This window comes from Gasterosteus aculeatus, chromosome 16, assembly GCF_964276395.1.
Source record: "Gasterosteus aculeatus chromosome 16, fGasAcu3.hap1.1, whole genome shotgun sequence".
In the NCBI taxonomy this organism is placed as follows: domain Eukaryota; kingdom Metazoa; phylum Chordata; class Actinopteri; order Perciformes; family Gasterosteidae; genus Gasterosteus; species Gasterosteus aculeatus.
Window position 1 is genome coordinate 16,703,438 of NC_135704.1, and position 25,973 is coordinate 16,729,410.

At 45.9% G+C, this 25,973-nt stretch overlaps 3 protein-coding genes across 5 annotated transcripts; 2 read left to right on the forward strand and 1 right to left on the reverse strand.

Moving 5' to 3' along the window:
* Window positions 1–557: 557 nt before the first annotated feature.
* frzb (frizzled related protein) lies at window positions 558–9,229 on the forward strand. The gene is made up of 8 exons (XM_040201992.2): window positions 558–1,069; window positions 3,623–3,871; window positions 5,012–5,047; window positions 5,305–5,364; window positions 5,639–5,704; window positions 7,021–7,225; window positions 7,374–7,437; window positions 7,989–9,229. Exons 1-8 carry the CDS (start codon window positions 862–864, stop codon window positions 8,046–8,048), a joined length of 948 nt encoding a protein of 315 aa, XP_040057926.1. The 5' UTR covers window positions 558–861; the 3' UTR covers window positions 8,049–9,229.
* Window positions 9,230–12,514: 3,285 nt separating this feature from the next.
* Window positions 12,515–21,555, reverse strand: dnajc10 (DnaJ (Hsp40) homolog, subfamily C, member 10). Of its 2 annotated transcripts, none has more exons than XM_040201760.2 (25): window positions 21,180–21,555; window positions 19,662–19,885; window positions 19,311–19,476; window positions 19,093–19,143; window positions 18,894–18,976; window positions 18,566–18,697; window positions 18,373–18,466; window positions 18,223–18,300; window positions 18,100–18,143; window positions 17,758–17,823; window positions 17,611–17,676; window positions 17,427–17,516; window positions 17,222–17,332; window positions 16,955–17,069; window positions 16,423–16,550; window positions 15,787–15,903; window positions 15,598–15,699; window positions 15,442–15,502; window positions 15,073–15,167; window positions 14,393–14,526; window positions 14,242–14,295; window positions 14,001–14,148; window positions 13,752–13,874; window positions 13,285–13,392; window positions 12,515–13,190 (listed from the first exon to the last, which is right to left on the reverse strand). In XM_040201760.2, the coding sequence occupies exons 2-25, from the start codon at window positions 19,836–19,838 to the stop codon at window positions 13,179–13,181; spliced, it is 2,355 nt and encodes a 784-aa protein (XP_040057694.2). In that variant the 5' UTR covers window positions 19,839–19,885; window positions 21,180–21,555; the 3' UTR covers window positions 12,515–13,178. The 2 variants fall into 2 exon arrangements, with proteins under 2 accessions (XP_040057694.2, XP_077946574.1); XM_078090448.1 differs by lacking the exon at window positions 21,180–21,555 and adding an exon at window positions 20,098–20,136.
* Window positions 21,556–21,800: 245 nt separating this feature from the next.
* nup35 (nucleoporin 35) lies at window positions 21,801–25,763 on the forward strand. Of its 2 annotated transcripts, none has more exons than XM_040201761.2 (9): window positions 21,801–22,401; window positions 23,245–23,412; window positions 23,497–23,618; window positions 23,748–23,799; window positions 24,209–24,317; window positions 24,499–24,568; window positions 25,007–25,135; window positions 25,247–25,381; window positions 25,479–25,763. In XM_040201761.2, the coding sequence occupies exons 1-9, from the start codon at window positions 22,389–22,391 to the stop codon at window positions 25,554–25,556; spliced, it is 876 nt and encodes a 291-aa protein (XP_040057695.1). In that variant the 5' UTR covers window positions 21,801–22,388; the 3' UTR covers window positions 25,557–25,763. The 2 variants fall into 2 exon arrangements, with proteins under 2 accessions (XP_040057695.1, XP_040057696.1); XM_040201762.2 differs by having other exon boundaries at window positions 21,849–22,401; window positions 23,245–23,400.
* The last annotated feature ends 210 nt before the right edge of the window (window positions 25,764–25,973 follow it).

Genomic DNA, 25,973 nt, shown 5'->3' on the forward strand with positions numbered 1-25,973 from the left:
TGAGTCAGTCCTCGCGTCAAGTTGCTCTGCCAAACATGGGAGAGAAGATAATAACCACAAGATGAAATTATTTCCATTTTAGCCCGATGGGTTTGGTTTCGGTGGCGGCTGAAGGTCTTCCTGCTTTTATCTAAAACAACCTCCTAATTATATTTCAGGAAAGTGCAGATGGGCTCCACGATGACGTAGCTCTCACGGCTTGGGGGGCGGGGTAGGGGCGTGGCCTAGCGAAGGCTCAATTTAACCTGCTTTAATTAAATTAAAATTAAAATTAAATAATTAACTTGCGTGTTTTGCGATGAAACTGTTAATCCAACTCAAAAGACGTGTGAAACATTACATAGGGCCCCAAACTAAACACAGATTATTTGGGGAGGTGGGTTTACAAAATAAAATAAAAACAATTTTAAAAGTGTTAACATGAAATGTACACACACACACACACACGCGCGCGATTAACCGCTTTACTGGTGTTGACTTTTCATCAAAAGGGAATCTATTTCCCTTACGCGCAGGATAAGAGAAGAGGTGGAGGAGCCGAGGGGGGTAAAGAAAGCAGAAGAGGGGAGTTGCGTGTGTGTGTGTGTGTGTGTGTGTGTGTGTGTGTGTGTGTGTGTGTGTGTGTGTGTGTGTGTGTGTGTGTGTGTGTGTGTAGGGGGGGGGGGTGGAGAAAGAGGAGGGGGTGAAAGTCTGAATAAGCAGCTCCTCCCGCTTCCTCGGGCTGCAGACCGGACAGCGGCGGCAGAAAACGCACCAATCAGCAGCAAAAACACACAACAACAACAACAAAAAACCCACCCAGGTCCACATTGGGACTAAACTCCCCGCGCATTGAGCTCCGAGAGGCGCCTCCGGTGAAACATGCTCTCCCCGGGACTCTGCGTGTCTCTGCTGGCCGCGTCCTGCGCCCTGTGGCCGGCGGCGGCGGTCCGGGCGGCGTCCTGCGAGTCGGTGCGGATCCCGCTGTGCGCCTCCATGCCGTGGAACATGACCAAGATGCCCAACCACCTCCACCACAGCACGCAGGACAACGCGGTGCTGGCCATCGAGCAGTACGAGGGGCTGCTGGGTGAGTGGAAGGACCCTTTCGGACGTGTTTAGGGCTCTTTTACAACTTTTTAAAAGCATTATCATGACAACCACAGGGCTAATGACGCGAGTATCTATTACAGTAATCTCATTTGAAAAGGTGCATTTAGCTGATCTAATTTTAAAATATGTGATCCGTTTTTAAGAATTGGTTTCAGTCTTTTTCAGTTATTTTTCTGTGATTATGAACCGAAAGTGATTTGAATGTGTCAAGCTTTGTGAAATGATGCATACTTTACAATTCTCAAACCTCATTTGGCCGGATAATGAATTTATTCAATAATAAAAGTAAGAATACAGAAGAGGATGGGCAGAAATAAACATACGAGGAGGGGAGGAATTAGAGAACAGCAGAGACAGATGGGTCTTTTAATGAACATCGATGGGAAAACATTTCAAGATTAAGTTTCTCCAACTGACCACACAGTAACAGTAACCCAGTGATGTCACCCTGTCCGTCAGTACGTCTCTATATCACTTTGCAAACCACTGGAGAGTGAAAACCAGATTAGTTGCTCTAAGGTTTGCGTGTTTGCTTATATCTTCCATGTGACGTCAAGTCTTATCAGCCATTTCCAAGAGTTCACTGGCAGCTTCTTCTCCTCTTTAACTCTGCAGGGGGGATGAAACAGTTGGCAGAGATCTGGCCATGAACTCTTCTGACTCAGCGATAGGAAACCTTAAACCATCAGGTCATGGAAACATTATTGCGGAAAGCAACATTTCAATTAAGTTTACCAAAGAAGAGACAAAAGTTGTCTCTCGTTGCGCCAGGCAGGGATAAAGCAGCTGGACTTTGAAGATGTGTGCTGATGTGTTCTATATTCCTTTTGGGTAATATCGATGTACTGGAGTTATTCCGTACAGCTGCCAAAGACATTCCCCTGCAGGCGTCAAGTCAATAAACATAGTTTATAGAGCGAGAGGCGACGTCATCAAATGTCTTACCTTGACTAAAACCTGAAGATTACAATCACAATGATGATTAATCCTGTCAATTTCCTATTGATTTACTAATCAATCAATCAACCGCTCACTTTTCACAGAGTCAAATGCACCTCGAAAGAACATGTGTTTACTGGCAGCTGTTTACTTCTCAAAATGGCAGTTTACATTTCAGCTGTTTGGCGAGATCAGAAACTGTGAACATGAAGGCGTCATAGTTACAACATATCACAAATCAATATTCAAGAGCAAGGCTCTCCTCCTTTCAGGTCCATTCACAACTAATTCCAATAAAAAAAAGAGCCCAATCGTTATTAATGTTGTTTCTCTCACTGCAAGTTAGCACAAACTAAATACGGTATCGCTGTTGTAACGTTATCCACGATAGCCTAAAACTGACATTTGTAAAACATGCTCACCGCACACGTAAAGTTTGGCATACTGAGCGCCAGGATCCCATTCTTAACATTCCTCCTGCTGAATTGAGCCTCACCTCCCGCGTCCTCCGATTTAAACTTTTTATTTTGGTGGCTTATAGAAACTTGGCCCTGGGTTCTTCGCCCACAAAGCAGTTTCTTACGCATTTTTCTTCTTCTTGTTGTCTTCAGTCGAGATGAGGTCGTTTTACCTCGGAGGGTTGGTCTGTCCAGCCTTCGTTTTAAGGTTTAACTGTAGACAAATGCACATTTTTAGACCGTATTCTACACTTGAAACATTGGTGAAATTAGCACATGCAAAAGGTTTGGATAAGTAGAAATGTATGTTGAGCACCGGTCACATGGAACTTGAACTTGTGACTCTTTTCTCCTCTGCACACCAGCCGATAGTGGATGTTACAACTCGTGTTTGTTTTTGATAAGTTGTTGACTTGTGTTGATAATGTTTCTCTGCAAACCTGCACGTTCTGTACACACACCGTCTCCATCTGTCAACTATGTATATAAAGATTAGATTTTGACCGTCAACAGTTTAATCTGTAAGTTTCCCTTTCTTTATCCGTCTGTCTCTGTAGGTTGTTTGCATGAATCACAATCCCACAGTCAAATATCTGTGCATTTCATTAAGATATATTTAGCTTAACTGTATATCTTTGAACTGACTTGTATGACGCAGACGTGTGGCCACACGGTCCTCTGCTGTGCGACCTCATCGCCTGCCACCGCGTTTCATGATCCAATACGCGTCTGTCTTCAATAAGCACACGCATGTATTGGTTGAAGTTAGAATTCAGCTGAGGTCGGAAGACTGGAGAGGGAAAGTGGGAAAGGCAATCGGCTTTAACCAGAAAAAATGTCCTAATGAGAGACCTGCAGACCCAAAACCGGCAAGCCGCTTCGGGTCCGCAAGTTGAAAGTATTTCTGTGACTTTGTGCTGCCGAACCGCAGTCCTCTAAATAAAAATCACATATTCCTCCTCTGCCCACACCCTGGAGTTATTACGCTTATCACTGTAGGAGAACTCCTTTTGGAACTGGAACCCATTGAGAGGGTTCTACCGACAACACGCCCTGAAGGCTGTACGAGAACCCTCTTCACGGATCGATCGCCGGCGGTAACACACCCGTCCGTGTCCCCCTGACCCCTCCAGGAACCGGTTGCAGTCCGGACTTGCTCTTCTTCCTGTGTGCCATGTACGCCCCCATCTGCACCATCGACTTCCAGCACGAGCCCATCAAGCCCTGCAAGGCGGTGTGCGAGCGGGCCAAGCAGGGCTGCGAGCCGGTGATGAAGCGCTACAACCACAGCTGGCCGGACAGCCTGGCCTGCAGCGAGCTGCCGCTGTACGACCGCGGCGTCTGCATATCGCCCGAGGCCATCGTGAAGGCCGAGGCACCAGGTACCACTCGCCCTGCTGCGCGCCGTGGACAGGGTTCATTCATCAGCAGGGAGAAACGCGTTCAAACTAAAAAGTGCGTTGAGCTTATGACTGAAAACCTGAGAACCCACAGAATATAGGAGATGAAGCAGAAGTATTTAATTTTTTTTAACATTATTTGTTTATTTGAGCTCCTTTCAACGACGTACGTTTTAGTGATATTAAAATATCATCATATTCATTATATTCAAGTGGAAAGGCAACAGTTAAAGGGAGGAACAGCCCACAGAGCCGATACATATTCATCTGGGATCACTTTAATGTTATAAAGTCCATAAGGAGGCTTCTTTGAAATTGGCATATTTCTCCCTTTTCTCTAAAAAACTCGGAGCATCAGGAAGCAGTTTTCCCCGCTTGGCTGAGTATTACCAATGTTTTCTATCATGCTCCCTCACTGGGCTTTCTCGAACAGATAGGGTGAGTAATTTCCCCACCAGCTCCGCTCGCACGGGTTTTCTCAAAGAGCTCCTTGATGCAGGCGGCCCACTCGTTTTACACTCAATAAAACCTTCACTGTCCTCCGCTTCTTTAAACAGTCCCTCGACCAGCAGGTTCTGCAAATGAGAAAAAAAGAGAAGTAATCTCAATCCCCTCGACCTCCGTAACGATACGCCCACGCATCTCAGAGCGGCTTCGGCCCCGGCGGGGTTTTTGGGGGTTTTCCCCCGTGGTTTAGTGATTTGTTGCTTTTCTGAGGTTCGGCCAGGCTCGGGTTGTTTTCTGGGGTTTTCAGTGGCCCGGTTTCCAGTCTAAAGGACGCCATTAACAAGCCGGTCGCTGGTAGGAACAGAAATCAGAAGCAGCCACAGTTTGTCTTTTTGTTTCCATTCATTGCTAACTCGGTGTTGCATTCAAAGACGCTTGGACACAGGGACTATGAGCATCATGAGCATTACAGCCACGCTGCCACAAAGCCCAGCCCTAAAGCCGTCTTTCACCTGGGGGGGTAACAGGTGGCGAGCAAACAAGACTTTGAGTCTGGCATCTTTGGTCGATTGTATCCACAATCTCATTTTTTTCCGCTCATGTCCTACACGTCATAACAACAAGTTCTGACTTCACCAGCGTGTCTCATTCTCTGTGCATGATTTCTGTCTGTAGATCCATACCCCCAGGACCCAGCCAGGTGCAACCCAGGTGAGAGCGACCTTTGACCTTGTTCAATCTGCCTTCTTAGGTTGGCCTCTTTGTGTTAGCAGGTTGAGTGTTGGACACAGCATCATTAGATAACAAACCAACAGATCAACCCAGAATATCCACAGAAGACAGAACAACAAGGCAGCTGGTCGGTTCAGCTCCTGGAAATAATCGAGCGCACCCTGACGACATGCAAATGTTGGAAACCAGTTTCCACAATCTCCCAAAGTGCTGATCTTGGTTTCATCCTCCCACAGAATCCAGTCCAGACTTTCCGATGGACTCCAACAACCTACACTGCAGAGGCCCAAACGCAGGTGACCGTCCTGTTTGCTCGTCACTGCGCCCCATTACCAATGTACACATTCACGGTCACCGATTCACGGACTTTGAGCTGCGTTCTTTCAACGTGCGAGAGGACTTGTTGAGGGGCTCTTGTCTTTCTTTCCAGCGCACTTTGTTAGCTTTTCTGCACAATTCATAGCATTGTAACCTTAAACATTGAGATACAGGGATTTAAGCCTTGGAAGAGACTGAGGTCTTCTCAGGAGGTGGAGCCTGAACACATTGTTTTGTTTTGTGTGTCTGTAGATCGCTGCAAGTGTAAGACAGTCAAGATGGGTTTCAAAAACTACCAGAGGAACAACTACAACTACGGTGAGTCATTTCACACTTTTTTTTTTATTGATATGACACAGAAGAATATTCTTTGGCTTGTGGACTGTCGAGTTTGGCAATCTTGGCTCGATTAAAAGATGGCGGATACAGCTCTGGTAGCCTAGCAACCAGACAATAATTAAAAGTCTTAATGTGACCATAGTTTTCTACAAAAAGCTCTTTTTTTTTATTGAAGAGGACTTGAGAGTTTGAGGCCACGAATGTTCACAATGTTTGTTGAGGGAGTAGATGTTGAGGGAGTAGGAGTGAGAAGTAAAGCGCTTTTCTTATAGACCTCCATGAACTTGTGGGAGTCGCCCCCGCTGGTCAGTGAGGAGAATGCAGGTTTCAGGCTTCAGTATTCAGTGTGCCGCCTGCGTGCAACACAAAGTCAACGCTGGTTGTTGGTGCATTTCAGATTTAACAGTGAGAAATGCTCATTACTTCACCTCGCCAGCAGCTGTTCCATGAGGTCCATTTCAGTATCACCAAACTCTTCAGCAGATTCTTTCCCTCTGACTTCTCTTTCTGGCTGTTTGGTTACTTAAATCAAATTACACACTAAACCGAGAAGCCCAGAAAGGCTATTCCAGATGTTCACAGCGCACCGGCACGATTTGGCAAAACCAACAGAGATTTCCATGTGGACGTATTGAGCTAATCCTCCTTGGGCCACAAAATCCTTTTGAGGAAGATTTTATATTTCTCTCTCTGCAAGAAGCGGAGCTCACACAACGAAATGTTGTGATATAATAATAATAATTATTATTATGTTATAAGAGTTTATTGAAGCGTAATGGCACCTCAGAGGTCAAGGTGGACTTTGCTAATTAACACCACTGTTGTTTTTACACTTTACTCCAACCTGCTACACCACACATGCTGCCCCTGGTTGTGCTGTTTTCTCCTTCATCTCTGCTCCTTCCACCTCTTCTAGTTCCTTCTGACGGCGTCTCCGTTCTTGTTTGCACCAAAGTGCATTTACGAAGACATATATGTGTATGGATGAGCTTACTTTTACCGGCATTGAGACATTTATGTGGATAGAAATCAATAAAACCAGATTTTTAAAAACGGAAGCGTCCAATCCCAGCAGACTTTGACCTCCGTAACGCCGCCGCTGTCCTTAGAACCTGCTGTCTTTTCAGCACCAAGGACAGCGGCCAGTCTTCAGGGCGACCTATTATAAGAAATACAGCTCAAACTACAGGTGTGTCGGGTGGACACGAGGGTTCATGTAGCCCCGCGAGCTTCTGTGTGGGATTGAAACGCCGCTGCCCACTGTGTCCATGTATGCTGACGACTCCCTCCTTCAGTGATCAGAGCCAGGGTGAGGGAGGTGAGGAACCGCGGCCTGGAGCCCACGGCGGTGGTGGAGGTGAAGGAGGTGCTCAAGTCTTCTCTGGTCAACATTCCCAAGGAGACGCAGACGCTGTACTACTCCTCCTCCTGCTTGTGTCCTCCTCTCTCCCCCGGGGAGGAGTACCTCATCATGGGCTACGAGAACGATGAGATGTCCAGGTACGAGGGCAGAGTCCGGACAGTGAATGGCAATATATTTAAACGTCAATGCAAGGCTTCTCAAACTGGGTTGCTAATGCTAATTGCTAATGTTAGCACCCTAAAGCGTAACGGCGTTGAGAACCCGCTCTGTGATTTGTGCCTGCAGGTTGCTCCTGATTGACGGCTCCATTGCCCAAAAGTGGAGGGAGAAAATGAGCAGGAAGATCAAGGTGCAAAATTCAAAATTCAAAATTCAAATACAGAAGAGTGTCCTGTTATGTTGCATGTGAACACGCTTTCAGCGGCTCGGTGACCTGTTAAATGTTGGGTATGAAGTGAACGCCACCTGCTACTTCCTGAGGGGTTTGTTTGTTGTAGTTTATTTTAGTTGCACAGTGTGACACTGTCAGTTGCACCATTTCTACATCTGGCAACAGCTTGAAAGAAAAACGTGGAGCCAACTCCTACTGCTACCAGAAACGAGAGGCGGCCTTTCCCGAGATCTGCCTGCAGTGAAGGGTCGATTGTTCCACAAGCGCGTGACGTTCCAGAGTGGAACGTTGAATGCGCGTTAACAAAGCGGGGCGAGGCATTAGCCGACCGTCAAGCTTCTCTGGCTAGAGTGGATTCATCTCCTCCGCTGTAAAACCACTTGATTTAGTTGATTGATCGGGAATGGTGTGGTGGGAATTCTTAAGGGTTACCATAGCAACAGAACGTGATTGTCAACTATGTGCGGAGTAACGGACCTTTTGATTTCCTGTCCCCTCTGTTTGTCCAGAGATGGAATCAGACCCTGCAGGGGAAAGGCCGAGCAGCTCAGCGCCGGAGTCGCCACTGAGATCTGACTGCGTGTTTGTGTGTGTGTGTGTTTGTGTGTGTGTGTGTGTGTGTGTGTGTGGATGTGTGGGACTGCTTGTGTCTGTATGTGTGTGTAGACGTTGCACTATCACCAGCTGTTGTAGCTGAATGTAGTTCATTTTCTTTTTGCACAAACATCAATTAGCGTGCGTTTAGTGTGTGTGGTGTGTGTGTGTGTGTGTGTGTTTTTGTGTTTGTGTGTATACGTAAAGCACTCAAAAAGACAAGAGAAGGGGTGGAGCAGCAGCACTAAACCCTACGCAAAGCCATACATTATGTACATGACACTTTTTACGGACAGAGGACATTAAAAGCCATTTGGACTTGGCCTTTTAGGACTATGATGGACCTGTAGCCATGACCTTAACGTTAGTCAAGTATAATATTCAAACTTTGTTCATCGACAACAGCAACAAGACCGACAGAAACCACGGCAACAAGACCAACGGCAACTACGGCAACGGGGGGCAAGCAACAGGGGCAACAGCGGCAGGAGAATGTGGGCGGATGGAATCGAATCCGGTGCCTCCTCTGGTCTCAATGTGTCACAGAAACAACTAATGTCTAAGGAAACCTACACTCAGTGACCCCTTTATTAGTTACACCATCACAACATAATAACTCACTGCAACAGCGTCATCTTATATACATACAAGTGTTTCTAACTTTTCTGCCGTCCTTGTTTACATACATGAGGGGGGCAGAATGTCACCTTTGAATAGCCTAACATTTGACATCACCACTAACTCTGAACCCAACACATGATTTAATCCACTCCCGCTATCGTAGTATTAACAGTAACGGAGCATTATTCAATATAATAAAAGTACATTTGTGCTTCGTAAAGTGGCCGCTGAGTGCATGTACCGTAGGAAGAGCGTGTCAACTCTTCTGTAGCTGTTCGTTTGAGCCGACGTCACTTAGAGGTGGTGCAGCGGCGCAGGTTAGCAAAGTAAGACACCCAACGTTTATGAAACCTGTAAATGCGAAATGCAAAGCTAAGTCAACGTTAGCTGAGCTAAATTTGGAAATAACTAAGGGTTTGTTTTGATTTTTTTTTACGTGGGGTTGTGTGCATACTTCTGTGTTATGTGAGGATTTTGTTATTGGAGTCTCGTGACTAAATAAAGCGATATAATGGCTTCTTTTCCCCTTTGGAAAGGTCTCTGTGGAACAATGCTTTAATTCAATTGATCATGAAATGGAAAGTTTACAAAGGAAGAAAACAAAATTTAATGTTATGTGAAAAATAGAAAATACATTTAGCAATACTGTTATTATTTCATTACTTATGGACGAAGTAAGAAAAACCATTCACTCATTCAAAATAACTGAATTCCTTTTTTAAATCTTTAAAATGCACACATGTTGTTTAGTCGTGCTCCATTAATCGTTTTTCAAGCTCATCAGGATTCCATCACAGAACAGTTATAATAGTACTTTCTCTGGCTCGGGCAGGTAGATTCGCTGATGTGAGGCCATGTTAAACAATTACAGAGACATGCAGCCAGTGATTGATCTGCTGTAATTCCTGTGGGGAAGGAGGAGTTGGAAAAGGAACAGCCACATCACACTTCCCACCCGTCAAACAATTCCAATTGAGCCGAACAAATTCAAGCATGAGCTCCCTCTGTCGGTGCGACCTCCAGCTTTGTCCGTCTTTGACTGTTCGAGCGTCCAGTAAAAACAACACTGGAGACGGTATCGTTCAGACTTCAGGCCACCACAACACATACTCAACATTTAAAATGAAAAGACTAATGTGACCGTACCTCAAAATGAGGATATCTGTATTTTACTGTCGCTTCATGCAGGTATTATTGGCGTTGTTTCGGCTAGTGGTTAGAAACCAGAATATATATTAAAACAAGAAGGTTCTTTTTTAAATGGGACATTTTTGACTTTTCATGAACACAACTGATCAGTGCTCTTATTGGCACACAGTACCTGGCTTCATGTTAACCTACTAACATTAAATAAAGTCACTTTTATCAGGAAACTACTCTGTTATGTTGAAATCTGGACCCTTCACAGCTGTATGAGGGTTTTATTATCACAACCAACGGTGTTTCGTCTTCCTGTTTCAGAGCAATGAAAAGCATATATCAAATAATAAAATATAAAACAACAACACTGTGTGCCTGGAAAACATGTTTTACTGAAGGAAGCACTTTAATGTGGAGGTATCCACTACATATACAAACCAAAAATAATTATTTTTATCTCACCATACCATTCATATTTCTTTCTAAATGAGGTCGACCAGAGGGGGGCGGGACTTCTTCTGGACAAGGTTTGCATTGAGTTCAACCAGGTTAGTGTTTTGTTGAGTTCAACTATAAAATATTTTGGACATTCATATAGAAAATAGTTTACAAACACTCTTGTATATAACGCGTGTAAAATTGTCCGGGAATAAACCTTCATAATGCAGAGAGAGCATCAAACTCGAAGAGGAAAGGAGTTGACCTTTCTGGACCTTAAAGTTTGTTTAACAGAACAGAGCAGCAGCACTAAACACAGCCAGCATGTGTATTTTGGTATGTGTGTGTGTGTAGGCGTGCTTCCAGTAGTTCCTGCCTACTAATTTCCAGCGCTGTTTTCTCAGCTGCAGTTTCCATGAGAGAAAATGTTTTCACGGATTTACTGCCATTACACCTCCTCATCCTCCTCCTCCTCCTCCTCCTCCTCCTCCATTCCTCTCCTCTCTCCTCGTCTCCTCTCCTCACGCGTCGACCTGGGCTGAAAGCACACCTGGTGATGGCATAAGGTGTCGTCTGTTCCCCCCCTGGTCTGAGGGTCGCTCTGTTCATGTTCCTCCGGCGCTGACGCGGCAAACACAGAACATTTTTCATGCCGACTGACCTCGGTTGGGAGCAGTTACAGCTGCGTGAGGGGATCTCTCAGCGCTGGAGGGCGGAGAGTCCACGAGGACAAACATCTGGAGGCCTGCGGGGACGGCACCGACTGAAGAGGCTCTCCGGGGCCAACGGGCCCCGACGGGACATAAATCAAGGAACAGAGGGTTGGGACTTTGATTTTGTACAAACGGCAGCACGCGTGCTTTGGGCTCGTGTTCACTAAGGGTTCAAATGTTGCACATGAAGCCGTCCCGCTTTAGTTCGGCCTTCTGTGCTTTTGGTGACGTAACCCTGTTTGCTCTCAAACCAAAGCTTCAGCAACCCAACACACATCTGATGAATCTGACGTCGTCAACACACACACACACACACACACACACTGTAAAACCACGGTGGGTTCACACAATACCTCAGTGTTTGTCCAACTTGCTGCTCCGTTTCCCATCATGAAACAATAGAAGGCACACATGTTAAGTGGTTCCAGTAGGTTTATGGAGCGATGCTACGTCAATGCTGACCTCCGCCTGCCCGATACAGGGAGGGTGAGGAATACAAAAACTGGTCTAATACTCAGGAATGGAAAGTACCTGGAGGTCATTTGAATAATTACAGTACAAGAGAAAACAACAAAAAAATCTGAAACATCTTAATAAAATTACGTAAAATAAAATTGATCCTAAATGGATAATGCTGGAATAAATATGAATAATTGTTCGGAAAAACTTTCTCTAGTTCTTACAAAAAATCCATAAATATTTTGTGGATTTAAATAACAGTTCTGTCGTTGTTTCTTGACCCATTTGGTCCACATGTCCTCATGGGATAAGTTACCCAGCAAACGCTTCAGATGAGAAACAGCTGAGAATCGGAGCACTGCTGAACACAAATAAGAGCACAGTTTAGTCTTGGACTTAAATATGCGCACACATATTTTTCTTATTAGAAATTCAGTTTGAAATCGGCGGTGCTGATGTTTTAGGATCTACCCGCCGCTGCTTCAAACTCTCCAGAGTCACTGTCTACGGGATGGCAACCACAAGAACATACAGAACCTACAGTCCCCAACCAGCCTGCAGTCCGACTGTGAATCAGCGTTCAGCGCCGTGCGGTTTCCCGCTGAAGTCTCCGAGGAGGAACAGTGTCATCTGCTGGTTTGACAGGTGACACACAAGCTCTATTTTTTTATTATATATATATAATATTTTTATTTTATTTTTATCATCTAGAAAAGGTTTGTCAATCAGATGATGTTACGTTTTTCTCTGTTTGGGAATTTTTTCTCTCACTTAAAAACCTGTGTTATTTTTTACATTAATAATCTACAGCCCAACTGTAATTAAACTATTGATCCATCTTGTTCAGTATACACACGTTCTGGGTGACGGAGGTTCCCAGCATGCATCAGGACCACGTTGTCAATCAATCAATCAGGCTACAGGGCTTCCTCAACTCACCACAAACTAAAATATAAACCCACCCTAATGACATTATTGCCTTTAGGGGTGTCCCGACAAATTGTTTACCTTTAAAAATCTCCACTGATGTTAATAGTACACATCTGATAATATCTTATGAATATTCAAGCCCTTCTTAAATCATTTTATTTTTTTACACTTATGGTTACAAATTGATTCTCCACCTCCCTTCAGTCTTTATCTGAGTAATTTGCCAAAAAAAAGAAACAAAACCCACAATGAAGTTGAAGATAAATCTGACGGATGATTTCCAAATTTGTCGTGAAAACATAACGTGTAGCAAAGATCTGATATCGTGACAGCCCTTCCAATTGACTAATCCATAAATGGAAAAATACTTTAATTTATAATAGAAAGTAGAGAAGCAGAATTAAAATCTCATGTGAATGTTTAAATATTTTCAACTGGAACACATTGTTTTATTCTGAAGGTCCTGGAGTTCTTACATGAACAATAAAAAGGAACACTGTGTCCACGTCGGGCTGCGTGTGTGTGTCTGTGTGTGTCTCAGTAACATGTTCATGATCCAGTGTCTCACAATTTTACTTCATAGAGTAAATACAAACAATGGAGACAAAATAAAAACAAATAAAAACAAGGCAGAAGTGTTCAGAACATTCAACACAGAAGGTAATAGTCAGTGTCCAGTCCGTCTGCGTTGGACTTCAAGGAGTGTTGACAGGTTGATCATTGAGCTGGACCAATCAAATCCACCGCTGTCCCTCGCCGACCAATCAGATTGCTGTTGTCTCCCCGCGGCGCCCGCTCAGGTCTTCAGAGTTCGTCCTGCCGAAAGAAAAAAAAAAAAAAAAAAAGGTAGATGTCGGTCAGACGCGGATTCTGTCGGGTTACATCTTCAAATTTGAGTTCAGACAGTTACCTTCTGTTTGTTTTGTAACCGCGGCGACAGCCTCTGCAGTCGCTGTGTGACCACGTCGACGATCACGTTCGAGTCCCGGCTATTGACGTGTTCTCCGCTGTGTTCATGCTGACACACACACACACACACACACACACACACACACACACACACACACACACACACACACACACACACAGTGACACTATGATTGCGGTCATTGTTGTATTGCAGGTTAAACCCGTTGTAAAACATTAACTGACACAGACGGGTAATGAATGCCGTACTACTTTCTTTCATTATCTAGTTCAACAAAAATTGATTTGGGGATGCAGCGGTGTGTGTGTGTGTGTGTGTGTGTGTGAGAGAGAGAGTTTCACGTGTCCACTGCTGATCGGCCAGGATGGACAGAGTAAACGATCCGGGCTTCAGAACAGTTGGGATTTTTTTCTATAGAGAAGCTGCGGGTTCGGGTGGCGCGTCCTCACCCGTCTTGTTCCCAGGTAGGGGTAGAATCTGACGGTCGGGTACGCGGTGATTCCAGCTGATTGACAGGTCTGATGGTGAGCCTGACAGTCCACCTTCCCTGCTCTGACCTTCCCTTTGAGGACCTGTCAATCACACAAACGACATCCTCATGAGAGCCTCGACCACATAGAACTCGACAAGTGCACCGACTGACAGGGAACGCAGCGCAGAGGTTAAAAAGGGGATCATCTAGATCATCGGTGTCTCACCCGAGCCACGACCTCAAACTCTGGGGCAAAGTGTTGACAGGGTCCACACCAAGGGGCGTAGAAATCCAGAATCCAGTGATCTTGACCCGACAGAACCAGAGACTTGAAGGACTCTGGAGTCAGGTCCACCGACGCTTTGGGCAAAGAGCTGCGCGCGCACACACACACACACACAAACATTAACACCATAGTAGGACACAACATCAGCACAATAATAGACGCTTGACCAAGACGATCTCACCTCAGCGCCCATGATCTCAGTGAATGGGCGTCTCTGTGCCAACCATTATAGCTCCTGAGGAGACAAGATCATGGCCGTGGGTTGAACTGTGTGAATTGTATTTGGCTCCACCGAAGATGTTCACCAGAATAAAACGGACACTTTGACATACGTGTAGCGATCGGGCTGCCGGCTGTTGCCGGGATACAGGCGGATTTCGGGGTACGACCTCACGCTCTGACCCTGACAGAACGACTGGAACCGCTGACAGTCAACCGAGCCAACCAGGATCTGACCTGAGAGCAGCTGGACGGCGAGACGGGAGGAAAGGGACACGCGGGTTGGACACGTTACACACAAACACATCCTCACAAGTCTAACCGTAAAGTTGAAATGAACCGGCCTGTCATCAGCTTAATGTGTTTACTATTTAGAAACAGTCCTCATTACATTTATCCACCAGAACAAAATGACCAGTGGAGCAATAAAATACCTTGTTTTGCCTTTTAAAGGCTACAAACACAATGACGGTTTATCAGAACCAGATGGTACTTCAGTAGAACGTCATCATCCTCAATCCCTCTGACCTGGTTTGTATATATTTAAAATATTTATCAGTTAGGACTTAAAGAGATCCAGTTGGGCTGTGACGTTTGTGCATGTTGTGATTCTGGTGAATCTACTGCTGCCTCGTAAAAAGTGAGAAGACCTACGAACAAAATCCTGGTAAAGTAAGTGTTTAGTTTTTTCCCCTGATGTTATCTATACCGGTCTACTAAATTCCAAACTCCTCTGCGGGATGTTTAACCCAGTTTATGGGTGTGTGTTATGCATTTGAAGTGTGTGTTGTACCCTGGCCATGCGTCTCCACTCTGGAATCAAAGCCTGACAGGGGCCACACCACGGAGCGTAGAAATCCACCGCCCAGATCTGCCCCTCAGCTCGACCTGCAACCACACGAGCAGAGACGTCGGCCGTGAGCAGCACCGTCAGCGGGGGAGCTCTGTCTATTCAGTCTAAGTTCTAAATGGGTGCGGTGTGTTTTCGGTGCCAGCGACGAGGAGGGCCAACGCGTCGTTAGTTGAACGGTAAAACCAGATTAAGTGTGAGGGCACTTTTGCTTTAACGCCTCGTGGATTAACTCTATTAAGAACAGAGCCGTTTGGTCAGAAACTAACGAGTTCGCTGGTGACTTTCTGTTGCTCTCAGGACTCGTTTTACCTTTAACCTTTTCATTGAAGCTGGAAGGATCCAGAATCATCACTGACGGATTGACCAGATCCTGCAAAGACAGAAGAGATGCAAGTTACAAGACGTTAAACGGCGTCGGAATCAGTCCAAGGAGGAGCGCGTATAACGTCGTATCACTGCTGGTACCTGAATGAACTCCAGGATGCCGTCAGCCGAGTGTTGTCCTTCATACTCGTGAACGGAGGAGCCGTTAAAGATCACCGTGGTGGGATAAGCCTGAATGTTATACTGACGGGACAGAAAGACAGACAAACAATGATCAACACTGCCTGCCGGCGTGCGCCTGTTTCTAACCGCGGCCGTGCACGTGCTCACCGTGCTGCAGAGGCTGTGGTGGATGGTGCAGTCCAGCGTGCCGAACTTCATCTGACCGGCCAGCTGGATTGAAGCTTTTCTCAGCTCGGGCAGCAGAGCGCGACACGGAGGACACCACTGCGCAGGAATCGAACATGAATTAGTTTGGCGTGCACCACAAGCGTCTCCGCCACGACCCGGAGGACAAACAGTGTTCACAGCCTCGCTCTCCCTCGTCCCTCAGGAGCTCCGGAGCTTCCGGGCACGTTCACCTCTGAGCGCTGAGTTTACACAAGCAGCTGTACCGACGAGGTAGAAGCCCGCCGCTCTGTTTGCGTTGTAGGCGCGGCACCTTCAGCCCTGAAGGTAAACAGGCTGGATAATGGAAAGTATAAAACTAATCGGAGTAAATCAAGCCTATCAGTAATGACGGGGTGTTTCCGCCTGTATATTTATGATGGAGAGAATGTGATACGGGATGCTTTTTTTCGCTGTGCCTGCACCTCACCGGCATCACAACCGGCGTCACACTGCAGCACAGCTCAGACACCTCGACCGATCACAGAACACACGATACAAACGGGCTGGTTGTGGGGGAAAAAAGGGCCTGCGACTAAACGCGTTGTCGGGTCGGAGGCGGCGGCGGCGGTTGCGCACCGGAGCGAAGAAGTCGACCAGCCAGGGCTCCTTCCTGTCCGACGGGAAGTTGTCGGGTCTCAGAGTCGTCACGTGAGCGCGGACGCTGTCCCTCGCAAAGCCCACAATGTTGTAGAGCACATCTTTACCTGCAGGACAGGAGCGACAGACAGACTGTTAATATGCAACTAATCAATCATTGGAAGCAAGGAAACACGAGCGTTGGTACATGCTGTAATGTTAAAGTGCACTTTCCGACTGAATACACCAATGCACTACTGTCCGACATGCTCACACATTAAACGTGGGAGAGCCCCCCCCCCCCCCCCCCTTCCTTTACGAGGGGAAACACTGCATTTGCTCAGTGGATTGTTTTTGTTACTTTTTATTTAATTTATAAATAAAATCTTGGACATCTCACTTTCCCACCAAAAAAAAAAAAAACACTGTTCAGGAAAATATATTTGAAGATGTCCTTTTGAGCTTTTGGAAATGGAAATAAGTTACTTTTATAGGCAAACAAAACGTTGCCTAAAAGATGTGGGGTACCGACCGTGGTGGATCTCAAAGTCATGGATCCCCAGTCCTTTGAAGACAGCCACACAGGGAGTATGGATGTAGAGGGACTGACACAACTCGGAGTCTGCTGAGCAGTCGACTCTGCCAACCTGGAGGGAGACAGACAGTTAGTGGGACAGAGGCACAGAGACGTGCTGGGGGACGGGCTGACAGACAGTGGGACCGAGGCACAGAGACATGCTGGGGGACGGGCTGACAGACAGTGGGACAGAGACGTGCTGGGGGACGGGCTGACAGGTACCTGGATGTTGTCGTTGCGGAGGAAGGCTTGCAGCTTCTTGTACTCGTTGGATGCAGCGGTTCCGTCTCCAAACATGAAACTCACCAACCAGCGGTGATGGGCGAGCTTCCCCTGGGGACAAGGACAAGGAGACACAACAGGACGAACATTTCAATATTGTAGTATTTCAGAGGGTTGATGCGAGCTGTGGGGTGCGTGTGAGCACCTTGAAGTTGTCGCTGGTCAGTCGTTCCAGATCAGGCAGGTGGTCGATGACCTGATTGTAAATCTCTCTGCCGTCCAGAGTCTTCAGCCACTGGAACATGTACACACGGAGGGGGGGGGAGGGTCAGTGCCGCGGTGCCGCAGGCAGAATCACTACAGGCAGTAAGCGTGTCGCTGTGTCCTACCAGGATGCTGCCTGGTTGATCCAGAGAACTTCCAGGTGGGAACAAAGCAGTCACTCCAGTGGTCACCTGAAAATCACAGAGAGGATCAGGCACCAACACTACCGACATCAAAAGACACAATCGTATTGCAGGAGTGCTGACCCGTACCTGGAAACTTTCACAGAGCGTTCCCTGTGAGGTGCAGTCCATCCACCCCACCTTAACCAGACCCTCCTACACACACACAAGATTTATGTAAAAAAAAAAAACAAATGCATAAATAATGTATCCTCAAATATTCAGATTTTAGCCGATAACAAGAGACTCACACCTCATTTTTAACAGGTTTAAATATGTGCATTAACTGCATGTTCCTCCGGGTCCTTAAAAAAACCCCAACAACGCTCTCTGTGCTGATGAGGGTCAAAGGTTGCAGCTTTTCTTTGCGGTGTGTGTGTGTGTGTGTGTGTAATAATAAAAGTTATGCTATTATTTTCGCTGACTTCTCACCAGCATTCCGGCAACCTTCTTCCTCGTTCTTGACTCCAGGCAATCTAAAAGAGAGAGAGGCGGGAACGTGAAACGACTCCGTGACAGGTCATGTGACCCAAAGCCGCCCACGCGCGCTCGTACCTCCGGTGTCGCAGCAGAAGGTGATGAGCCAGCCGAGGCCGGAGGCGTACGCGCTCTCGATCTCGCTGAACACGTTCCCTGAGAAAACAACAGGACCAGGCGGTGAGAGGGGGCGGGGCTACACACAGCGAGCAGTTGGACACCATTCACCTTGCCAGAGCTCGGTGACGGCCGTGGTGATGAACTTCATGGAGAATCGCACCAGGCTGTCCTTGGAGCGCTCCTCGTTAAACTTCTCTGGTCTCTGTGGGAGGACGGGACGGGACGGGGACGGATGAGGAGACCGGGTGACGCTGAGCTAACAGAATTCAGCCTGAGGGAGAGACGCCGGCGAAAAACAGACCTGTCCTGCTCTGAATATGTACAGACTCGGGTAGCTGTTGATGCCTTTGCTCCGGCAGAGGTGGTTGTTGTCGCCGCAGTTCACCGCCCCGATCCGGATGACTCCATCCATCTCTTTGGCAAACTCCCTCCACTGAGAGACGCAGCGTACGGCAAGTCATTCAAGTGCAAGTATTGGACTCAAAAACAGGGCGAAGTTAGAGAAAATGATGAGCTTACGGAGGAAAGTAAGTAACATTTACCTCCACGGTGCCTGTTCAGCGCCGAGTGTGAGTGTGTGTAGTTTATGTGTTTGAGTGCAGGCTTTTATCGGTTTACTGTTATATTACCGTTGGAGCCAGCTCGTGGCAGTGAGAACATCGTGGGAAATAGAAGTTAATGAACCAGATTTCTCCAGAGTTCACTGCAGCCTCTGAGGCACACAAACACAAACACACAACAATCATCGCGACTTTTCCTCTCAAGTCTGCTAGTTAGATACAACGCAAACTTTAGATGAGCTGTGGCCAAACAAAGTTAAGCTTTTACCGAAGTCTCCGCTGTCCAAAGTGATGATCTCCAGATCGTCATCGTAGATACCTGAACAGGAATACACGTACAACTGGTTAGCAACGTAGAACTACTCTCCAGCTGAATGAGTCCATGTTCTGTCGTGGCGTCAATAAATATGCCTTAAATTCCTAATAAAAAAAACAAACCACAACAACGTTTCCCATGTAGCATCGCCATGGTTACCAAAGACTTACCAAAGTCATATCGGTAGAAGTTCCAGCTCTCGTAGCGTCCCCCCTGCTGCTGCTCGTCCAATCCCTTTTCGCCGTATTTATCGTATTTCTTCCGGAGGTCTTCGTCCTTCAGGACCTCGTAGGCTCGATTCACCTGCACGAACCGGTCATGTGCCGTGGAGTCGCCCTGAGACACGACACTGGCGTTAAACGGGTTCAGGGCTTCTTGTGTACAGGTTTCATCAGGCTTTCTGTGCGGTTCTATCTTTCATCGGGGTGCAAAGGCTTGTGGTTTTTAACGGGGTGCACGTGGGTGTCGGAGGGGACACGGAGGGTGGTGCTGGTGGTGTGAGGCCTCTCGGAGGGACTCACGGGGTTTTTGTCGGGGTGCATGGTGAGCGCCAGCTTTTTGAAGGCCTGTCGGATCTCTCTGGTCGTGGCCTCCCGGTTGACTTTCAGCAGACTGTAGTAGTCTTGGCTTTCCGCCCAAACCGCCGCCGACAGGACGAGGAGGAGGAGCAGACCGCCGAGGACACGCCTCCGCCCCATCACCAGTCCTCCCAGTGCAACCACAGTCGCCAGCAGAGCGCGAGCAGCTGGAACGCAGGGGCATATAATTCCTTCATCAATGCTACCAGGTTTACTTCTTAGGGATGAAGTCATGATGGTTTATGAGCAAGACGTGCAAACAGACAGTGGTGACAAAGGGCTCAGACATGATGCAACCTTGTTGGAATTGTATTAATTGCGTTTGTGTGTTTCACAAATGTCCAGCCTCCACATGTGGCGAGGGTGGATTGGCTCGTACCTCAAGGTGTTGCCAATTGGGGCCCCCAGACCTTTTAATCTCCACTGGGGTGTCAGTTCAGGTTGAGCAACAAAAACAATGAACATGTGTGTTGGAATCAGGTTATACTGTGAATCTCCATTCAATCAGTCATGAGGGTGAAGTTCATTCTGACCTTATTGTCTTCTTTATTTCCTATTTTTGAGATCTTATTTCCTGTGGTGGAATAAAGTGTCTCCAAAATGTCAAACTTAGATACTTTTATTATTAACTTTGGCCTGCAAAAATAAAACATCCCGTTATACTGGCTGCAATCATTCCTGTAGTCAGTTTGCGTGACTCCTATCAAAACTAAGGGGGGGGATCCACAGTCCTCATTCTGTATCAAAAGGATTCTATATTTCAAGGTGAAGTTAATATGCAACTATCTGAGTTAGACAAAGCAACACGGTATCTTCCAAAAGCAACTTGAGATACAAACTGGTTTATTGGTGGAGGGTTAGTTTCCCAACGAGCAAATGTCTACAGACTTCAAATCGACTGCCAAAGCCTCATACTAGCTTCCTCTGAAAATGCATTTTTTTGCCACAGACAAAGAAAATTACATGTCAGGGATCACAGCTTCCCATTAAATCCTTCTATGTACATGCGGCTTGCAAGGATCAAATTAAGAAACTATCCTCCGAGACACCTTTTGTCATGACATGATGCCCCCGTGATATTTATGTTTCTATTTCCCCCAAAAGAACAATGGAAGGTAACACATCAACCTAACAATAACAATAACTAACATCTAAATAAAAACTTTGCACGTCATTTTTAGTAGCTTTGTCTCTGGCGTCCACAAACAAAAACACACTCAAAATAGCAACACCTCGTACATGATCAAACCTCACTAATATTCAAAGGAAATGAATGTGTACAATAAATACAGATGTCAGAACTTAGAAATTGCATTGGAGAAAAAGAGCCATGCCAGAGTATTTTGAGGAAAACTGGTACATCTAGTTTGGATACGTTGTAAATAAGCAGCAATTAAACACATACAATACTGCAGATAACATTGCTATAACAAAGCACTTTAAATGAAAAAAGAGTCTTACACAAAAGGCAGAGTTGAGGAGAGACTTCCAGATGTTCAAATCTTATTAAATTGTTCAGGTTTTTGTTTCGAGTCGGCAGAAAAAGCTTTTATGAGAAAAAACTCTGCTACGCTAGCTAGCTATGCGTCCTCAATCAGCTGCAACTATTCTAACTCGCTAGCTAATTAACGTTAGCTTCTTGGCTTCAAGGCGACGTTAAGGTGTCTGCAGCGAGTTGGCCAAGCTATTGCAGATTTTAATATGTCGCTGGTCGTTTGCCAAAGCTTCGATCTGGTTCAAACAACAGCTGCGTTGGCTTAGAGGCGTCTCAACTTTTAAAAAGCCTTCAGCGCTGAAGGTCCGCATCAGCGTCCGGTTTAAAAACCGGCATCAAGCTACGCACATTAATAGAAACTTGCTTCCGCTCAAGTCATTTCAAAATAAAGGGTGCACTGAGAACCAAGGGAGACCACCACCTTTTTCTGACAAGTTTTCATGAGTTCAGAAAACTGCAGTTTTCAATTTTAGGACGATTTAGAAGCCTATACAAATACCGTATAAGTAAACATACTTAATTACATTTCAAAATCGCGTTGCGCTTTTATTTTGACGACGGTTTCCTTTACCGGAAAGTTTTCTGTTGCTTACGGTTTCTTGAATAAACCCGTGGGCCGTAGGCCGCATTCCGATGACACATATTCGTTGCGTTCATGGCCACGTTATATTGTAATATTCTGATAATATTCCAAACGTATAATTTTACAGTTTTCATTTATAATTTTCCACTTTAATTATTCCTGAATTTTTCATCTGTAATTGCATTCCACCACTCATCATGTTTTTTTTGTATATGCCGTTACGATTTATTTATATAATGTGTATTTTTTTTATTTACTGCCTTGAACGCATCTTTACTCTGACTCTGTCTAAATGCGCCAGAAGTTACGCAGGTCGGCCTCTGTGCTGTAATTCCCAGTCAGCATTCACCAGTAGCTCTGAGCAACACAAACAAACTGCCTGCGGACTGAGTGTCCGATTGTAAACCACTCGGCTGTATCTAATTGAAAGCTACCATTTTTATATTCAGGTTCACTCAAGTAGACTTTTCAATAGCAGTCATTGTGACAAATCCGTTAGCTTTGCTAGCCGCGTGAGCTAGCCGGCCATTCCCTTTCTCCTGGCGTCACTTCCTACGTTTGAAAATCGCGGCCAGAAAGTAACGAAGCAGAGATGGAGCTACAAGGTAAAAAAAACAAACATGTTTTGTTAAGTCATGTTATTCTGTTGCTCGCTTATTATAATGTTCTGCTGTTATCTAACGCTGACCAGTACGTTTATTTAGTTATCTGTCTGCTCTGGCTGCCTGTTCGCTCGGTTAACTTACTTTCCTATTTCTGGTTTATTAAGCGGTAACTTGAGTTTTTAGATCTCAAGTGCGTTAATAACTGGGCCAAAGTATTTCTCGTGCTCGTCTATCCATCTATTGCCTCTCATACATTTACTGTATTTATTGTACGTACCGTTGATAGTTAAATCATATACAGTATAGCCAATTCTGAGCACCTCTCTACCAAAAATAGCCCATTTTATTTAAGGTCATATTTAACCCTATATTTTGACTTCTTTACTATTAAATCTCTTGGTTATTTTTCTTTTTAATATTTTCTTTACATTAATTCAATGAGCACGTCAAAAAGATATTCATTGCGGTTTATCTGTGATGTGCATGTGGCGATGGATCATTTGAAGCCGACCCACAGCGTCAAACCGGTTCTAATCGTTTCTGAATTTCTGGACATTGACATGGACTCCAGATCAAACTCGGTACCTCAAAATATATTTGCTCTGTGATCTGGAAAAATAACCCAGAGGTCAGTCACAGAGCCAAAAAAGAACCCCCTGAAAGTCCTTTAACGACACCGTTATGGAGCTTTCCCAAATCCTCAAAGACTCTTTCTCCATCTTAATGGAAAATATATGCACATTAACACGTGACCCTTTCTCAAGTTTAATGTGAATCAGAACACCTACTTTCGTGGATAAGGACGTTGTAACTTGTTTTGTTTTTTTTGTCCCCGTCTGACAGTGGGAACTGAACCGATGGCCCTGGGCTCCCCCACCTCTCCAAAGTCCACCCCTGGTGCTCAGTTTCTGCCCGGCTTCCTGATGGGCGACCTGCCAGCTCCAGCTAGCCCCCAGCCCCGCCCCTTCAGCCTGGGCACGCCCCTTATGGACAGCACAGGTACACCCCGAGGTCAGCAGCAAGACTCCCATCCGCACATCAGCTGATTGTTGTTTATTCCGCAAACTTATCGGTCTGTCCTGTCCCGCACTTCAGGGGGTGGGTCGGCACCGCAGCCCGTGGTCCCCACCCCCAAAGATAAGAGCGGAGCCCCACCTGTTCGGAGCATTCATGACGAGCTGGTTACCATGACGACGCCCCTCAGCTCACACAGACAGGTTAGTACAGAGGCTTTCTGAAAGTTAAACGTATTCAGAGCCCAACCGCCTGGATGATAAAATGGGATTGAGGAGAAAGAAAGTCTGAAGACTTTTAAAAAAAAAAAATGTTTCTTTCCTTCTCTCAAGTCTTTTCCAGTAATGCAGTCTCCTTTGTCCACACGAGGGGCATCAACTCCAGGTACACTCTGATGCTATTCTGCTACTGGGGCTACCTATTCTACTGCTGATATTAGATGGGAGTACACATCAGTTAACACAAAACTCCAGCTCCAATGTATACAATTCAGTACAACAAGGATCTTCTCCATAGAAATGATGTAACTCAATGAGTCCAATGAATGAAGTTAGCCTTTCCTCCACTGCTTCGGGGAGATGGCTGCTCAACTCTGGAAGTATGTATTGTCATTGTGCGTGGTGATGCTAAATTCAAGACGCAGTAATTTAAACGGTTATTTAAAAGAGCATTTGTTCGGCTGTCCCAAGTATTTGTGATTCTTTTTTGGACAAAAAAAACCCCTCAGAAGTCCTAGCTCTGCGTACTGTGATCGGCTGTCCCTCCGCCTGTATTCACCTGTCGCTGTCTCCAGGTGTGCAACAGCTGTGCATGTCGCCGGCTCAGGTGGATCCTTTCTACAGTCAGGGAGAGTCTTTGTCGTCTGAGGATCAGCTGGACCAGACTTGGGTCACAGTGTTTGGGTATTTGGACTGCTAAATACACTACTAACACACCGTAATACACTGAGAATACAAATATATGAACTGTGTGTGTGTGTGTGTGTGTGTGTGTGTGTGTGTGTGTGTGTGTGTGTGTGTGTGTGTGTGTGTGTGTGTGTGTGTGTGTGTGTGTGTGTGTGTGTGTGTGTTTTGTGTTTGGTAGTTTTCCTCCAGCCTCAGCCTCATACATCCTGCTGCAGTTTGCACAGTACGGGAACATCCTCAAACACACGGTGAGTACCACATACGAATATCCGGTCAACTGTGATGTTAGAAACTGGGCTTTATGTTTTAATAACAACAAACAAGAACTGAAGTAATACATTACTGTTGGAGCTATATAACATCTAGCAGCTTACTGTGGAGATGCTGCCAATTGGTTGGAGAGGTTAAAGTTTTATTTTTATGTCCCACTGGGTTCAACCACTCACACAAACAATGAAAGAAGGGATGTTGAAAGACAAGTCTGTCCCAGAAAGAGTTCCAACATGTTGCTGTGTAAATATGACCCTAATTCCGTCATATTTGGATGCATAATCTCGCTATGGGTGGTGTCCTCATGTGAAGAATCACTGCGTCCTGAAGAGTGATCTTTTAGTCCATTGACCTGGCAAACATAGACTTAATGTTATTTATACACGTGTTGGTTTGAATTGCTGATTTATTGACAGATGGCGTCTCCTGGCAACTGGATGCACCTTCAGTATCAGTCCAGACTTCAGGCCAGGAAAGCTCTGTCTAAAGATGGGAAGGTGTTTGGTGACGCCATCATGGTGGGAGTCAAACCCTGCATAGACAAGGTCAGTATCTTTTTTGGGGGGGGTTACTCCTGTATTTTGTTTTCAGCTATCTGATCGGTCGTCCATGTCATGTGACAACCTATGAGGCTTTTTTTCCTCTGTCTTTCTCAGAGTGTGATGGACGGCTGCGTAGCCGTCTCGTCTCCCATGCGCTCCTCCTTCTCCTCCTCTGTCCTCCCCTCCACCCCTCGCTCCGCCATCAGACCCCTCAGCGCCGCTTACAGGAGCTCCTGCAGCGACTACCAGGTGACCTCTGACCCCAGGATTAAATCCCTAGAAAGTCCAAACTGCACACGTGGTTGACCGTAGAGATGAATCTGTGTGTGTGTGTGTGTGTCTTTAGGTGGTAGCAGACAGACAGACGCCAAGAAAGGACGACAGTTTGGTTTCCAAAGCGATGGAGTACATGTTCGGCTGGTGACATTTTGCAATGCATCATGGGATATCTGCAGCCTCGAAGGAGAACGTGGAATCAATGGAGCGATGGATGAACTGATTCACTACCCTGAGCGTGCGTGAGAGAGAGCCTGAGAGTGTGTCTGCAGAGGTTGAGAATCTTTTTGTCTTTTTATAATCGGTATTTTTAAATGTTTTGTCTCAATAAAGTTTTTCTCTGGTTTGAAGTAAAGATGACGTTTCATTCAACGGCCACTAGGCGGCACTGTTCAATCTAAAAAGTTCAGTCACATACGCTTGTTTACAGGGCTTGGCTTTAAAGTTCTTAGGTAGGCAAACATTCTTGTCATAAGTGATTATTGTTAATCTTATCTTAAACCATGATCATTGATGTGCTGCTGTAGCGGCCTTCGCTCTTCTCACAGTCCGTTACACCTCATCC

What these genes read in the sequence shown, in the direction of transcription:
- nup35 (XM_040201761.2), top strand. An exon ending in CAGCACAGGTACACCCCGAG is followed by an intron (nt 23,413 to 23,496) that starts GTCAGCAGCAAG and finishes CCCGCACTTCAG; the next exon opens with GGGGTGGGTCGGCACCGCAG. An exon ending in TCAAACCCTGCATAGACAAG is followed by an intron (nt 25,136 to 25,246) that starts GTCAGTATCTTT and finishes TGTCTTTCTCAG; the next exon opens with AGTGTGATGGACGGCTGCGT.
- frzb (XM_040201992.2), top strand. Translation starts at nt 862, where the DNA reads ATGCTCTCCCCGGGACTCTGCGTGTCTCTGCTGGCCGCGTCCTGCGCC. An exon ending in CGTGAAGGCCGAGGCACCAG is followed by an intron (nt 3,872 to 5,011) that starts GTACCACTCGCC and finishes TTCTGTCTGTAG; the next exon opens with ATCCATACCCCCAGGACCCA. An exon ending in GAGGAACAACTACAACTACG is followed by an intron (nt 5,705 to 7,020) that starts GTGAGTCATTTC and finishes TCCCTCCTTCAG; the next exon opens with TGATCAGAGCCAGGGTGAGG.
- dnajc10 (XM_040201760.2), bottom strand. Translation starts at nt 19,838, where the DNA reads ATGGGGCGGAGGCGTGTCCTCGGCGGTCTGCTCCTCCTCCTCGTCCTG. An exon ending in AGAAGGTTGCCGGAATGCTG is followed by an intron (nt 17,824 to 18,099) that starts GTGAGAAGTCAG and finishes GTGTGTGTGTAG; the next exon opens with GAGGGTCTGGTTAAGGTGGG. An exon ending in CGCTCTGTGAAAGTTTCCAG is followed by an intron (nt 17,677 to 17,757) that starts GTACGGGTCAGC and finishes TGTGATTTTCAG; the next exon opens with GTGACCACTGGAGTGACTGC.